This window comes from Neopsephotus bourkii, unplaced genomic scaffold (genome assembly GCF_033783945.1).
Source record: "Neopsephotus bourkii isolate Nb327-2 ecotype Australia unplaced genomic scaffold, CSIRO-AGI_Nbou_v1 NB_1060, whole genome shotgun sequence".
Lineage (NCBI taxonomy): Eukaryota > Metazoa > Chordata > Aves > Psittaciformes > Psittacidae > Neopsephotus > Neopsephotus bourkii.
The window spans coordinates 4,375,189-4,390,368 of record NW_026901548.1 but is presented as its reverse complement, the minus strand read 5'-3'; the positions used below and the strand labels follow the sequence as shown (position 1 = coordinate 4,390,368).

Genomic DNA, 15,180 nt, shown 5'->3' with positions numbered 1-15,180 from the left:
TGAAGTTAGTGACCAGTTCGTGTAGTAAAGAGCAATGTGCTGCCAGCTAACCCCCCTGGTCGTGCCTTGGCTGCGGGAGATTTATGGAGTAGCTTGTGGGAGCTGCTCCAAAGCTCCTGGAGGGTGGCTCCAATGCCAGGAGTGACTGTGAGAGGGCTCAGATGCATGCAGCATGCGTGTGCGCCTCAGGGAGAGGACAGCATCGCATTGAAAACCTGTCCTTGCCAGGGCAGTGCTCCAGCCTTGGCAGGTGAGTCCTGAAAGCTGCATGGAGCTGCCAGGGGGAGTCCAGACCTGGAGCCAGGAAGAAGCTGCAGGATTAGAGGGAGTTTGAATTAGACCCAGCCTGGAAACGATTGTGCGGAGCATCTGACATCATGGGCTGCAGGGTCCCAGTGGGTGCATAGGTGTGGGTGATCAGCTCCATGGTGCCCCATGGCTGGCACCAGGCAGGGAAAGCTGCTGGTTCGGGAACGCTGAGCATTCCCTGCACAGGAGCCCTTGGCAGCTCCAGCTTCCTGTAGTGCTGGAAACATGTCTGCGTTCCCCTAAGGCTCTGACACCCCAGTAGCAGCTAGGACCTGGTCCAGAGCATAACCTGCTGCGGGGCACGAGTGAAATGGATTTGGTGGGTCTCGCCCACCTTTTGAAGACCAGTTCGACCTACCCCATGGTGTCTATCCAAAACATCCCTGAAAACCCCAGGGACAGAGCATCAGGTGTGATTTGGGCTACATCAGTCACACAGGGCACTGTGTTTGGTGTCTGCCCAGGGCTGTCTGCTCTTTGCCCGGGTAGGGCTCGGTGTGGTGCTCGTAGGACATCATACATGTGTGGCACTTAGAGGAGTGGAGCAGGGATGCTCTGCTCACACGGGGCACAAGGAGTGCTCAGGGCTGTTGGCATCGTGCCCCAGTGCCTGACTTGTTTTGTTTCTTCTGCAGTCATCAGCCCTGAAAACTGATGCTGTGACCGTCGGCCAGGGGCTGGGCATGAAGAAGCCTGAAGCAGACGGCTCTGCTCCCCACCAGGTTGGCACCACAGATGCAGCCCAGGTGATGTGGCTGCGTTCTCCTGTATCCCTGCTCTCAATGGCTCTGCCAAGCCTCAGGCAGCAGCACTGGGAGGGCAGGGGCTGAATGGGGCAGTTGGGGGCCTCCATTCACCCCTGTCTTGCTGGAATCATAGAATGGTGAGGGTTGGAAAGGACATCAAGATCATCTAGTTCCCCAAAACATCAAATCAAAGCCCCCCCAGGGAGATTCTATGTGTATCCCTGGTCCCATCTGCCATGCTGCCAGGCAGCACTGGCACATGGGGACATCTCCAGAGGGTGACAGCCACCATGCATGCTGCACCACACATGTCTGTGGCCCCACATCCCTCTGGCAGCAAGGACAGCCACGGTGTCCCTGTGTCACCCTGTCCTTGGCACCTCCAGGCTCACCCGGTTTCCTCTGCAGGTGGAAGGAGGCACCCCAGGCAGCAGGGACACCACAGCCACTGGCACCGCAGAGGCAGTAAGTGGGGCTGGCCCCTTGATACCTGGGGGGGACCCTGCAGTCCCTCTGCTCCAGTGAGGGCAACTGGGACCAGTTGTGCTGGGAGGGACCCTGCCCCACTGGGGATGTGATCTGCTGTGTTTGCCCCATGGTGCATCTCAGCCAATGTGCCCATCTGCTCTTCTTTCAGGACCACAGCACCAAGGCTGGGAAAGGGGCCGTTCCTATGACAGACCTTCGCTCCCTCTCACCGGTGAGGGGGGACATGGCACCACCAGCCAGGCCTGTGGGGTGGGAGGGAGGGAAGCAGCCCTATGGGGCTGTGGTTGGTCCCACAGGGCCCCCTCCTATGTTCCTGGCACTGGCACCCTGTGTTGTTACTGGGAAGAGGAAAATGATGCTCAGAAGGTTGGGGTGCAAGATGGAGGGGCCTCGCTGCCCGTGGCCATTCTCCTGTGCTAGAGACACACCTTGAGCATCTCCAGGAGGAGGATTTCTAACAAACAGCCCAGTCCCTGAAGAAGTCTATAGTGGGATGAGTTTTCCTACTGTATTGCCTCATTTTGATGGCATCAAGCCCTGCTAAATGCCCCAGGCTTGTGCAGGGAGAACATACCCAGAGGACAAAGCTAAAGGTAGCCTTGGAGCTTTGCAATTAAGGCAGCCCCAAGGATGGATGGGGAAGAGCAAAACTCAGCCATGAAATCATCTCCCTGCTGCAGAAGCCCTTTCCTGCAGCTCTGGGCTTGGGGTAGCTGCAGGAACCTCTCCCTCATCCCCCCAAACCCAGGTCTGTTTGGAAGCAGAGTGCAGTGGTTTTTTCCCTTACCACTCTATTTCCTCCTGTGCTCAGCTCAGTAGTTGCATCCCATTAGGAAGGTTGCAGCTCTTTGGGAGCGAGCACTGGGGCCTCCCCCATGGCAGCCCCACTGATGCTGCTGCTCTCTGTCCTGCAGATCACCAGCGGCTCTGCTGGGAAGGACGTGCTCACCAGCATATTCAGTGCCACTGCGGAAACCCTCTCGACTTCCACCACTACCCACGTTACCAAGGTAAGAGCAGCTCCAAGGGGCTGAGGCAAGTCACTGGGATTTGAGGGTGGGGGGATTTATAGTGGTTGGTACAGCAGAAAACACCCCTCTCCTTACAAGCTGGAAAAGGATATGCTGTCCCATGAGGGATGGTGAGCCAGCACAGCACCCCAATACCTGCTCTGAGTGCCCCATACCCCAGCCAGGCATGAGGATGTGGGACTGCAGGCAAGGACACCCATGTATTGGGTGTTCATCACCCTGCGAACACAGGCTGTGCCCACCCCTACCTGCTGGTAGACTGGGAGGGCAGGGAGTTGGCTGCAGCAGTGTGTGAGCTGGTCCCTGCCCGTGCAACTGGGGTGGATGTTTCCAGATGTGCCTAGAGACAGATCCCAGGTCCCCCTGGCCCAAGAAATCCACAGCACCAATGCTGGAGTATCTCACCTTGTGTCAGCTATGGGAGCTGTGTTAGTGTGGGGTTTATTGGGTTTATTAGAGATGAAGTGGTGCAGGCAAGGGGCAGTATGGTAGGAAAGGAAGGAGATGTGGCTACATCAGAGGACCTCACCCATGGCCATTTCATTCCTCAATGAACTGCACATGAATGAAAGCAGGAGCTCTGTGGGGACAGCTGTGGGTGAGTACTTTCCTTCTTCTTGTGCAGACTGTGAAAGGAGGGTTTTCTGAGACCCGAATAGAGAAGCGCATCATTATCACAGGAGATGAAGACGTGGACCAGGACCAGGTAGGAGCAGGACACCCTGGCTTGGACAGGCTCTGGCTGCCCCCAGCTGCAGCACCACATGTTTCTGGTTCTTCCTTGTACCCGTTTACTCCTTCTCTCCCCAAACTGACCCCCGAGGCCCCAAACCTCCCAGCTGTTTGGCAGTGCAGGTCCCCATGGGGGAAGCAGCAGTTAAAGTGCCAGCACAAAGCCCAGTGATGATCTTTATATTTCCTTAAAACACATTTCCAGTTGCTCTTTCTTTGCTGAAATACTCCCAAGTGACCCAGGTCCTTCCTCTCTTTCCAGCAGTCTCACTCCAGGTAGACTCACTCCAAGTGATGGTATTCTGCATCTGCTCCATGATAGAGGAACAGAAAGTGGCAAACTTTCATGATAAAATAACAGAGATCAACACACATCCCTAGGGCCACAGGGGTATTTTCCTGGTGGACTCTGGCCTCTTCTGTCAGGCTACAATGGGTTCAGCTTTGAACCTCTGCATCAGTGTCCTCCTGGAATCCCATTCTGCTCCAGCTGCTTTCTCTCTGCTGCCTGGATGAGAGCAGTGGACCAGAGTTCAGGGAAGGGATGATGAATGATTTCATCCTTCTGGTTTCTAGGCACTGGCTTTAGCAATCAAAGAGGCAAAACTACAGCATCCTGACATGCTGGTAACCAAAGCTGTGGTATACAGAGAAACAGAACCTTCTCCAGAGGAACGGGACAAGAAACCTCAGGTAGGTGGACAAGTTACCAGGTCTGACTTAGATCTGCTGTACAGGGTGGATGTAACTGGGCAGATGCCTCTGCAGGGGCTGGCAGAGGTTGCTGCTCCTGGGCTCTAAGGGTGGCAGCTCTCAGCCAGCGGTTCCAGTGTGGCAGTGGCTCTGGGCATGATCACTTGGTTGTGGTTAGAAAGCTGGTGCCATGCCACAAAAAGCAATTCTGTACATATCACTTCGCTTACATGCTCAGCACTGGGACCACAGTCATTTGCATGGAATGAAGAAGGGAGCTGTTTGTCCCCCTGGGGCAGGGAGGGAAAGAGGTCATACCAGTTTTGTGCATGGGCTGAGAAACTTGCCTACAGGTTCTTGAAAAGCCAGTCCAAAGGATCCGACCAGTGTCTGCAAAAAGGAAGGTTTCCTCAGTCCCATTTGAATCCCCAGGCTGTCTGTTTATACACACACAGGTACAGGCAGCAGCACACAAGGTTTGCACCTCCCCAGAGCAATCACAGCCCCAGATGTTTTTCCCCAGGGCAAAGCTTGAGGAGTCCTGCCCACTCCTAAGCCCCTTCTCTGACCCTGTTCCTCCTCCATCAGCTCTTTGGTGGTGGCACAACCCAGCAGTGTCGGAGCAGCTGGGGAGCAGAGGAGCATGGTGGAGAGATGGGAAGCTTCTGAAGGAAGCTTCACTGCTCTGTCAGCAGCGAGGCTGCAGGTGCATTTTGAGAGGCCTCTTTGGAATTGTGGGTTTGTGTTTCTTTATCATCTGAGGATATTGATTGGCAGCTTTTAAGCTTGGAAAAGTGACCAGCTCCATTGCAGCCTGGAAGGTCAGAAGAGGCTCTTGCATCTGCCTAATCTTACCTCCTAACCCATACTACAAGCAAGCCCAGACACTTCTGCATCACTCAGGGAGATGCCCAATTTTAACTGAATGGCTTAAAGTAAGGGAGCAGTGGCTCACCTTTATCTCCAACACACCAACATCTACACCAACACCAGCCCAGTGAATTAAGTGTTCCTCCCAATTTACAGAGCTCCTGGTAATGAAATGCAAAGCGTGGCCCCAAGTGTTTGCAAATATCCTCTCTCCAGTGTCCTCATACAAAGAGGAGCCCTTTTATAGCTGCAGAAATGAGCACCCCGTGAGTGGTCATTTCCATCTGCCTTGTACAGGAATCTTGACCAACATGTTCATGGAAGTCAGCACCTGTGTTCAAACCGGGAGAACAGCGGAGAAGGAGCCTTCATGCTGGATTTGTCAGCAAGACGTAGACATCCTGGCTGCAATGTTCATGGCGAGAGACAAACATTTTTAACAAAGGAATAGCAAATATATTATATATATATATATACATACATACATATATATATATATAAAACCAGGAAACAAAATGCATCCTTGCACTGCTGCTATATGCTGGAAATAATAGCAAACAGCACCACCAACAAACAAAGCCAACCCTCTGCAGATAAATTGAAGAATTTACTGGATTGGTGATAAAATAAGATTTAAAAAAAAAAAGAAATTAAATCATAGTAATAACAAGAATATTGTTAACAATAAGCCACCATCTTGCATGTTACATTAAAGGATACACAATCATGAGTTCATTTGTTGCACACTGAATGGAAAGGAAAACTGCTTTGCAACAAAGCAAGAAATAAGCAAACTTGAAATAAAATAACAAAACCACAAGCAGAAGCAAAACCATTCCCCACCTCTGGAAAGAAGAGAGAAAAACATTGAATTTATTACCTTAGAGTTATTTTCTGATTCACAAGTGTCGTTTTGCCCTTCTCTTTCCATGCTGGTTCTTTTGCATCCTTTGGGGTTCTGTTAACTCTTCCCCTTCCCTTCCTTATCTTCTCCTCTGTGCACTTGTCCAACCTCTTGTTCTCTGAAGGTATTTAAGAAGGGGTTTCATTTCAAACAAAACAAATGATATGTATATGGTTTCTCATTTATAAAGAAGCAGGCTGTAGGGGTTTCATATGGATGTGCATTTAAGTTATGTATATTATTATATATAACGAGGGGGGAGGGAGGGAACAATACTGAAATAATTCAACAGTGCTGGTAAATATGATGACATTTTTAAATTATTAACTCGTTGATGGACCATGGTTGGTGTATTTTGAGACTCTTGGATCACCCGTGGGACTCCCAGTCCTGCAAGAAGAGAATGGGGAAGGTTTCAGCCGCTGCTGGATTCAGGGAGGAAGGGAAGAGAGATGGGAGATGTCCCGCTGGCTGATCTGCAGTGTGTGGTGGTTGGATGTGGAGGCTCAGTGGTGACTTGGATGGGCAGGGAAGGAGGTTGAGGCTGTGGCTCCAGCAGCTGTAGGCATTCATCTCCCTGGCCCTCACCCAGAGCTATGGGAATCAGCTGAGAGTAAGGTGGCAGCCGCAGGACTGTGTTCATCACTCGCCTCCAGCCCATTGAGCCGTGCCGCTGGTTGGGGTGGTTTTGCTTTGTTTCTGGATCCCAGTAATGAAGTTACTTGAGCTTTGTAGTAGGGTTGAAGGCAGAGGGGTTGGTTCTGCTTTGCCTCCCCTGCTACCCAGGGTGTGACGGCAAGGGCTGCCTGAGGCACGGTGGCTGGTGACAGTGGTGGCAGGCTGGTGGCAGTCCTTCCCGGACCTGCCTAGGGATGGGCAGTGGAAAGACTGAGCTGTCTCCATCCCCTCAGAGTGTCCCCAGCATCCCAGACTGGACAGGAGAGCCCCAGCTCTCTGTGTAAGAAGGTGTGTATGGAGGAGATGTCAGTGGAGATGCCTTCCCCCAACTCATCCCAGCTTCGGCCCTTGGCCGCATGCTTCCTCTATGGCTGCCTTTGGAAGAGGATCATGGGCCAAGCCCAGGGCCTTGTACACTGTGAACCAGGCAGTTAGGGTAGACTTGGAACCAAAATGAGAAAGTAAAGGAAATAAACGGGTTTCCTTCTTGGAATCATCTCTAGCTCCTGCTGAAACAGAAGGGCCCATGACTCTGCACCATTTTGCCTTTAGTCTCCCACCCCTCACACAGACTGTGCCCAGAAACAGGAGCGTTTTGCCAGGTCCTGCAGTGGCTCGGAGGATGCCAGAGAGCAGGAGAGCCTGCGCCGCAAGGATGTGGGCAGCCCCTGCTCACTGCCTCTGCTGTCCTAGGAGAGAGCCTGCTCCCTGGCAGCCGCTGTTCACCACATCCCTGGGAAGTCTGTTCTTCTGGCAGGTTTCTCCTGCAGGCGTGAAAGGCATGAGCACAGGCTGCTGGGGAAGAGAACAGAGCTGCTGGCTGGTGCCAGTGCTGCCAGGTTGTGAGGGTCTCCTCTGCTTCCATCCAAGCGCCTTTAGTTAAGAGACCAGACCCTCAACCAAAAGAGTGAAAGCAGTTGTGAAGAGGCTGCTTTTCTCTTTCCCCAATACCCCCAAACCAGTTGTAATCAGCAGTGGCACTTCTGGAGAGAGGAGGGGGGATGTGGAGGACTTGGGGTCTGTGCAACAGTGCTGGTGTTCAGCACACTGCATGTTCCAAGCTCTGAGGAGCCCACCTGGCTTGGGCACCTTTAGGACCCAAGCAGAGGCTGATGTGAAGCTAGATACTTGCTTTTGACATCGTGTAGCTGTAAAACTGAAGGTTCCTGTTCGAATGATTGGCCTTACAGAGTTAGACTTGATGTGCGCTTGGACTGAAGTGAGTTAGTTTGGAGTGAGCAGATGCAGTCCCTGGCTTCCGCAGTGTGTTCAGTGGGTGACGGTGTTTAGAAACTGTAGAGAAAAACACGGGGAAAAAGGATAGGAAAAAGCTCCCAGCTTGTTCAGTGGGCGAGGTGTGGGGTTCCTGCTGCTCAGCACCACCGTGGGCTCCGCTCCCCCAGCCTGCCCGTGCCCTTGCTCTGTTCCAGATAGCTGATCACTGCTTGCTTTCTTCCCAGGACCTTTCTGTTGAAAGGGGTGGGAGACACGAGTGCCTGTTTTTACCTGATCCCACAGACTCATTCCAAACCTGGCCTGCGATTGCATGAGTAACAATGACAGTTAACAGTAATAATATTTATTTTTATTTGAGAAGCACCTTACCAACCAACCGCAACGCTCTGTTGTTCCTTCACTAACTCTCCTTTGCCCTTGTTCTCCCTCTCCCCCCTTTGGTCATATTCCTTTTCAGTGCTTGGTGGTGTATGCGTGTGTGCTCACTGTTCTTGTATTCAATAAAAGTGAAATAAATGTGTTTGATGCTAAATCAGCTTGGGGCCTCAGTGCGCTCTTTCCTACCAAGAGGATGGAGAAAGGGGAAGTGCAATCACGGTCTCTCCACATGGAAATGATGGACTTTGCTCTGCGTGGTTCTGTCATCCTGGGAGGGAGGACGTGATGCTGGGATGGCGTCTGTCCATGGCAGGACCTTTGTCCTTCTGCCCACCCACGGGGGTCGCTGGCTCACAGTGGAGCAGCCGGCAGCCATGGAGGGGCTCAGTTAGCTGTCGGCTTTGGGGGGGCAGCGAAGGGCAAGGGCGCCCGCTGCGGGTGCTGGGGCGGGCCGGAACGAATGTACCCGGAACCGCCGCACCCGGAACGGCTGTGCCGTCCGGGCGCTTTTTAAGGAGGACCGGCGGGGCTCGGCGGTAGCGGGCTGAAGGTACTGGTTGTACCGGTATCGGCCTCCCCTGTGTGGGCCATGGCGGGCCCGCGGCTGGAGCCCGACCTAGCCCGGCAGCTCTTCTTGGAGGGCGCCGCAGTGGTAATGCTGGGTGTGCCCGAGGGCACCGAGTTCGGCATCGACTACAGCACCTGGACCGTGGGCCCCAAGTTCCGCGGCGTCAAGATGATCCCGCCGGGCGTCCACTTCCTGCACTGCAGCGCGGGGCGGGCGGGCGGCCGGGAGACGGGGCCTCGCACCGGCTTCTTCCTGAGCCTGCAGCGCCGGGACCTGCGGGTGCTCCGCTGGGACGCCAGCAGCGAGGCCGTGGAGCTGGCGCCGGCGGGCACGGAGGAGGCCGCGGCCTTCAGGGAGAACCTGCGGGAGCTGGACCCGTTCCTCGGGCCGTACCCCTACGAGACCCTCAAGAAGTGGGTCTCCCTCACCAGCTTCATCAGCGAGGCGGCGGTGAAGAAGCTGCAGCCGGAGAGCGGGCAGATCTGCGCCTTCTCCGAGGTGCTGCCGGTCGCGGCCGGGAGGCTCTCGAGGGACCGGGCCGAGCAGCGCCTGCCGCCCGTCGATGCCGAGTGCCGGAGCTACGCGGAGGGCTTGGCGCGGCTGCCCCAGATGAAGCCGAGAGCCGGTACCGAGATCAGATTCACGGAGCTGCCGAAGCAGATGTACCCCGATGGTGCTACGCCGGAGGAGATCACCAGGCACAGCATGGACCTCAGCTACGCGCTGGAGAAGGTGATCAGCCAGCGGTACGCCAGCCAGCCTCGGGATCTGCTCGGTGAGTGCCGCCCTTTGCACGATTACTGCTCCCGTGCTTGGAGAGACTAAGGTTATTTCTCTGTAAAACCAGGGCCCCAGGTGAAACCTGCTCCTGTGCTGTGGGCCCCGTGCCCTGGTGTCCTGAGGTCTCTGAATTGCAGTTTGTGGAGTTTTCAGCAGCTTTAGGGCTGGTTCCCGTTATCCTGGTGCTGGTGAGGGCTAGTGCTCGGTGTCCAGAGCTGCCTCTCTTGTTTCTGGGCACTCTGTGAGCCCAGATTGTCGCAGATTAAGTCAAAAGCAGCAACCACATCTTATGCACAGGGGGCCTGTTGCCTGGCACCAGTTTAGTGAACCTCTTGAGGACTGGGAGCACTGAATGGGGCTGAAAGTCACCGTTTTCAGACCCTTGTTCTCATTTTGGGATGCTGCCGGGTGGTACCTGCCTCCCAGCAGTGCCCAGTCCCTGCCTGGCTGGAGCGGTGGCAGCTCTGCTCTGTGCTGCTGGCGACTCTCTGTGGCAGCGTCAGGGCTTTGCCAGCCCTGCAGCAGGGGGACATCCCCAGCGGGGGCTGCAGCTCCCGGTTGCAGGGTCCCCATTACTTGCCAGGCTTTTTTGTCAACGTGATATGCATAAGTATCAAATCTCTGCAGGGCCTGGAGGGGGGATTTGTTTCATGGCAGGATGGAGGGAGGGCTTGGGACCACGGCCAAGCTGCAGCATTGGTTCTGCTGAGGTTTGCAATAACACTTTGGTTTTTCCTTTCTCCAGTTTTTCTATATTAATGTTATACAATTTATTCTTTATCAAAATTATCAAAGACAACTTTAGGCTATGCAAAGGATGAATTACCTTAGGAAATGGTGATGCCATCAGTCTGGCAAAATAGCTGATGCTAAGGTATCCAGCGAGTAGAACCCTGGCTCTTAGTAAGGGAAAACATCTGTTAATGTTAACTCACCTCCCCCAGTGTTCCCACAACCCTTCTTATCTAGGGCAGTAGCATTTTCACTCCTGTGAGGCTCTGGAAACCTGGGTACAGGCAGACTCAGTGCTTGCAGAGCAACAGCAATGCCTGACTTCCTATATGGGTGTTGTTTTGAGAGCACAGATGACAGTCCTTAGTTTGCTGTTTATTCTGCCTGTAAAGTCAGTCTCTGAAGGTGATAATTACAATTACAGGTGGATGTGCCCAATTATGCTTTGCTTTTCCTCCAGCTGAGGAGCAGAGAGTTAGGGAGTAATCTCTGTTTGGAGCATTGATTGCTATTAGCAGAATCTGGAAGGGCAGAATACACGTGTGAAAAGCAAACCTAGGATTTATGCTATCATTTACAGTGTTTTTGAGAGGACATGTACCCTGGGTATGTTTTCACTCTAATGTGTATTTTGTTTTCCTTTGCTGAATATGCACAGCTGAGTTGCAGTTTGCTTTCATCTGCTTCTTGATTGGAAACGTATATGATGCATTTGAGCACTGGAAAAGACTCTTAAACATCCTGTGCCGATCTGAAGATGCCATAAGGAAGTATCAAGACCTTTACATCAATCTGATTTCTGTGCTGTATCACCAGCTTAATGAAATCCCAGCGGATTTTTTTGTGGACATTGTCTCCCATGACAACTTTTTAACCAGCACCTTACAGGTATGTTTGTTGCTGCCTCTTGAAAGATGGCAGTGGGAGGAGAGGGCATCGAAGAAGCTGTAAAAGCAATTAAACTACTGTTGAGCTGCGTGGGAGCTAATGAGCCTATCTAAGCACACACATGTTTGCTTTTACGTTTTCCTTATGTTATTTCCAAAGAGATGCCATTTACTTGTCATCTTAGAGTCTGATCTGCTCAAGCTGTGCTTAGAAGAGGCTAATGCAGTATAAAATTGAGTTAGTCTGCATGCGAAGAAGCCAGCAAAATAAGGCAATGAGAGGAACAGCTAATGAAGATGGCCACAGCAGAGACTGGGGACTGTGTCTTTTTTCTTGCAAATAGTGCCCGTTTGTTTTTTCTCAAATGCCATTCATTCTTTAACACAAAAAGCAAAACTTTGCTGTAAAAGACTGATGATGCTGACGTCGGGTCAGCTTGGATGGTCTGCTTAGTATGCAGACAAGTTGCAGTGAAACCTTATTGAGCTTAGGGCATTGATAGGATTTAAGAAGTCTGTTAGCCTTAGTGCGTGGAGAGTTCATCTGTGTTAGCTTTTGCTCAGCTTTGAACACAGCAACTTTATTTTTGGAGTTTGATCCAAGGTAAAAAGAGTACAGTGTAAGCTCCACTGAGTATGCAGCCCTAACAGTGTTCAAAGGGGGGAAAAAAAGAAATAACTAATTTAATAATATAACTATATTTAATAATAACTAATTGCAGTTATGGAGGAGAAGTGGGAAGTATAATATTTTAGTTAGATTTTGTAATAACAGCCTTGCAGTGTAACACAGCTCTGTTAAAAAGAGGCAGTTTCATGGTAGAATGAACAAGGAAAAGGCAAATGATCATAAACAAAGCAACGAACTTTGCTGCTCTTATCAGTGTTTTATTCAGCTGTCAGTAGGTCTCTCCCAAGTAAGAGCCTCCTTTTTCCCCAGAGGGTTTTCCCTTCACTTCCATTGTGCAATGGGTTTTTTTTGGCTTTGAAATACAAGTTTCTTCCTATGGAAATGAATTCTGGCTCAGAAGAGGAGCAGGGCAGGCTGGTGAGAGACAGGCTCTGAGGCTAAATACCCAGTTTAAACATACACAGGTGCTTTAACTCTCAGAGTGCTCACAGAAGCTGTGACTTTGAAAAGTTCATAGATTTGTATGTGTTTGGATGATGGAGAGGAGCCACGTTTAGAGGTCAGTCCAGATTTCAGTGCCTTGTGCACAAGGAAGTGGCTGTGAGGGTATAACTGGACTTTTCCCAGCCAGCTCCCATGAAAACTGATAGTCCTCCTTTTTCCTTTTTGTTTTCCTGCTCAGAATTTTTCTTTGAACACACTTAAGCATATTTAATAATTCCTTAGTACATATTTAATTACAATATAGCCCTGCATCAAAGAAAGTTATTGCCTTAATGCAACTATTCCTAATGCTGACTCAGTGGAATGAAGGCAGGATGTCTGTCTTAGCTCTGAGATGAGAGAAGTGTGGGCTTTTAGGCAGCCCTGAAGCTGGAGTGGTTCCCAGGGTGGGAGATCTCTTACCAGTGGCCTAACCTAAACCTTCTGCTGATGCATCTTCTTGATGATGTCTTTGTAGGAAAGAGATGCCCAGCTTGTGCCGTGGCTGAGTTCTTAATGACCTCTTCTCTTTTAGGTGTTCTTTTCCTGCACGTGCAGCGCTGCTGTTGATGGAACCCTAAGGAAAAAGGCCGAAAAATTCAAGGCTCACCTAACGAAGAAATTTAAGTGGGACTTTGAGGCAGAGCCTGATGACTGCGCTCCTGTCGTGGTAGAACTTCCTGAGGGCGTGCAGGTGGACTAAGAAAAACACTTGCTTACAAATAAACTGCTTCTTAAATAACTCCTCTCCATGTTTTCTCCAGCCTCGTCAGCTTCCTGAAGCTGACTCCTCTTTCTGCTGTAGAAGCAGATGTGGAAAACCCAGCAGGATTCCAGGAGATGGAATTATTGGAAGACTTTGGATATTGTCATATGGCTGCTTTGGACAACTTCTTTTTCATCCCTAGCTCTTTGTATCATCTCATTCAGTACTTAGCTGATCTCTAGATCCTGTGTCCTTCTGGTCCTGACCTGGAGGGAACACCTTGTCTAGAGGGCATCTGTGGTTTACACTTGAAGCCCTTGTTGCTCTGATTTAATGCCTTCTGAGCAAGGACTGGAAACCCACATGACTGGTCAGAGCAGCTTTTGACAGCCCCAACCCTGTCTGTGAACTAAGAAGTTCTGTTCTTCGTAGGCTGGGATTACAGGGGTGTAGCCACAACAGTTTCAAAACCATGTTGGATGCTTATGTTTCTTACTGTGATTTACTGCAATGATCAGTAAATCATTTGATTTGGGTCCTCCTTATGGAGGGGGACTCAAAACCATAATAAAATGCTTCCCATTACATACCCCAAATACTGAGATATCTTATTCTTCCCATTCTGTTAAAGCATTTTGTAGTTATTGCTGACACTGTTTAGCCTGATGTAAAAGAAAATTAACAGTTTAGTAACAAGAAGTAGAGTTACTGGACTGTAGTCACCCAGTCTTGAAGAGCCAGCATGAGTTAAAAGGTCAGACTTCCACATGAACTGGATCCTCTGTTTTGTTACAGTTAGAAATCTTAAGGCTTTTCACTGGTGACAGTATCTTCTTGCTCCCCACAGGGAGGATATAAGAAAACTTCTGGTGCCTATTGGGAGCTGCAGAGGAATTTAACCCTACCATTCATTTCTTACTTTCTCAGCTGTTAGACTGCCTCAGGAACTTGTCTGTATGCATGTCTAATGAGATAACACTGTTTGTTAGGCTTTTATAGTTCAAAATAAATCTCAAGAGACCCTTTCCATCAGAAAATATCTGTACAAATGGGTTGTTCTTTTACTTAGCCAAAGCTTATGGTACAGTGACACTGCCCTTTCTCATTGGGATGTCCAGTGTCCCCAGAAGTAATATCACAATGGTAAGTGTGACATCCAAGGACAGCTCATAGAACAGCACATGGCAGAAAGCACAGCATGTTCTGGGAGGAAGGTATGTGATGAGGTGTTTCCAGATAATTGGGAACTTACCACAGGAATCAGCTGGCGGGAGCCTCATACACTGCTCTGTGCTGTTTCTTCCCTCTCCTCCCTTTCCTCTGTACTCCATTATTCTGGTGTCTTGGTCTGTCCTAATCATTTAAAATAATGATCTCCATATCGACCACAGGCCCTTAGGGGAGGTTACTCTGATTTGGCAAGGGTGGTGCTTTGTTTCCTTGTCTGTACCACCCCTGAGAACTTTTGTATGGTAGTTTGACTGTGCTTCCCTCATGTCATAGAATCATAGAATAGTTAGGGTTGGAAAGGACCTTAAGATCATCCAGTTCCAACCCCCCTGCCATGGGCAGGGACCTCTCACACTAAACCATCTCACCCAAGGCTTTGTCTCTTTGTATCCACAGGCAGTGCTGTCTTTCCAGTGTCAGACTGGACAAATCATTTGTAATGGATGGTCCCAGCTTTGAAGGAAGCTCTTTGCACCAAGCTGGCGACTGGTTCTGTTGTTTTGAAGCAGAACACCAGTCACTGATGTAAGTAGTAAGCAGTGAAGGAGCATGGAGCCTGGGACCTGCCTGGCTGGAAGGGAGAGAAGAGCCGTGGCTGCAGACCAGGCAGTACAAGTGTTTTGCAGGCTGTCCTGGCACTTGTTTGAGGGATAGGTTAATTTGAGTGTGTCTTTGTTAAATCTCAGTAGCAGTAACTGAAAACTAACTTCCAAAGTGTGTAATTGTTGGATTCCCATAATGAACTATACTTCTAGCAACGGAGAGAATGTAATTGTACTTCCCTTGTGCTTTTTTTCCTTTTTCCAAGGTTTTAGTAGGGAGAGTTAGTACCTTCCTGTTAAACCTACAAAATAGGTGCCTTTGGGGACGCAGTCCCTTGGCTGGATAAGAAATAAGCAGTGAACTTGCAGCTGAATACTGGTTGAGGTGATCAGAATTCAACTCCATTGTATAACTCAATTGCATGCTTTGAGGGAAAAGGGAAGCTGGCACGTGTGAAACAATCTGTGTTGGATGTTTGTAAGGGGGGGTTTAAATCTGGGAGGGAAAAGAGTGCCATTATTCCTGTTGAAGTCCTCAAGAAGGAGGGTATAAAA

The 15,180-nt window shown here is 50.4% G+C and overlaps 2 protein-coding genes across 14 annotated transcripts in view; both read left to right on the top strand.

The window, feature by feature from the left end:
- The window catches only part of EPB41L1 (erythrocyte membrane protein band 4.1 like 1), a 56,310-nt gene extending 48,087 nt beyond the window's left edge, over positions 1–8,223 (top strand). For 11 of the 13 annotated variants that reach the window (XM_061361678.1, XM_061361673.1, XM_061361679.1 and 8 more), the window contains 7 exons: positions 945–1,055; positions 1,464–1,520; positions 1,693–1,755; positions 2,459–2,554; positions 3,201–3,281; positions 3,884–4,000; positions 5,168–8,223. In XM_061361678.1, coding sequence (XP_061217662.1) covers positions 945–1,055; positions 1,464–1,520; positions 1,693–1,755; positions 2,459–2,554; positions 3,201–3,281; positions 3,884–4,000; positions 5,168–5,176 — 534 coding nt within the window. In that variant the 3' untranslated portion in view covers positions 5,177–8,223. The remainder of the gene's footprint in view (positions 1–944; positions 1,056–1,463; positions 1,521–1,692; positions 1,756–2,458; positions 2,555–3,200; positions 3,282–3,883; positions 4,001–5,167) is intronic. The other 2 variants (XM_061361680.1, XM_061361672.1) reach the window with 1 other exon arrangement.
- Positions 8,224–8,601: 378 nt separating this feature from the next.
- Positions 8,602–12,924, top strand: AAR2 (AAR2 splicing factor). Its single transcript, XM_061361656.1, has 3 exons — positions 8,602–9,409; positions 10,805–11,034; positions 12,683–12,924. Exons 1-3 carry the CDS (start codon positions 8,656–8,658, stop codon positions 12,848–12,850), a joined length of 1,152 nt encoding a protein of 383 aa, XP_061217640.1. The 5' UTR covers positions 8,602–8,655; the 3' UTR covers positions 12,851–12,924.
- Positions 12,925–15,180: the final 2,256 nt, after the last annotated feature.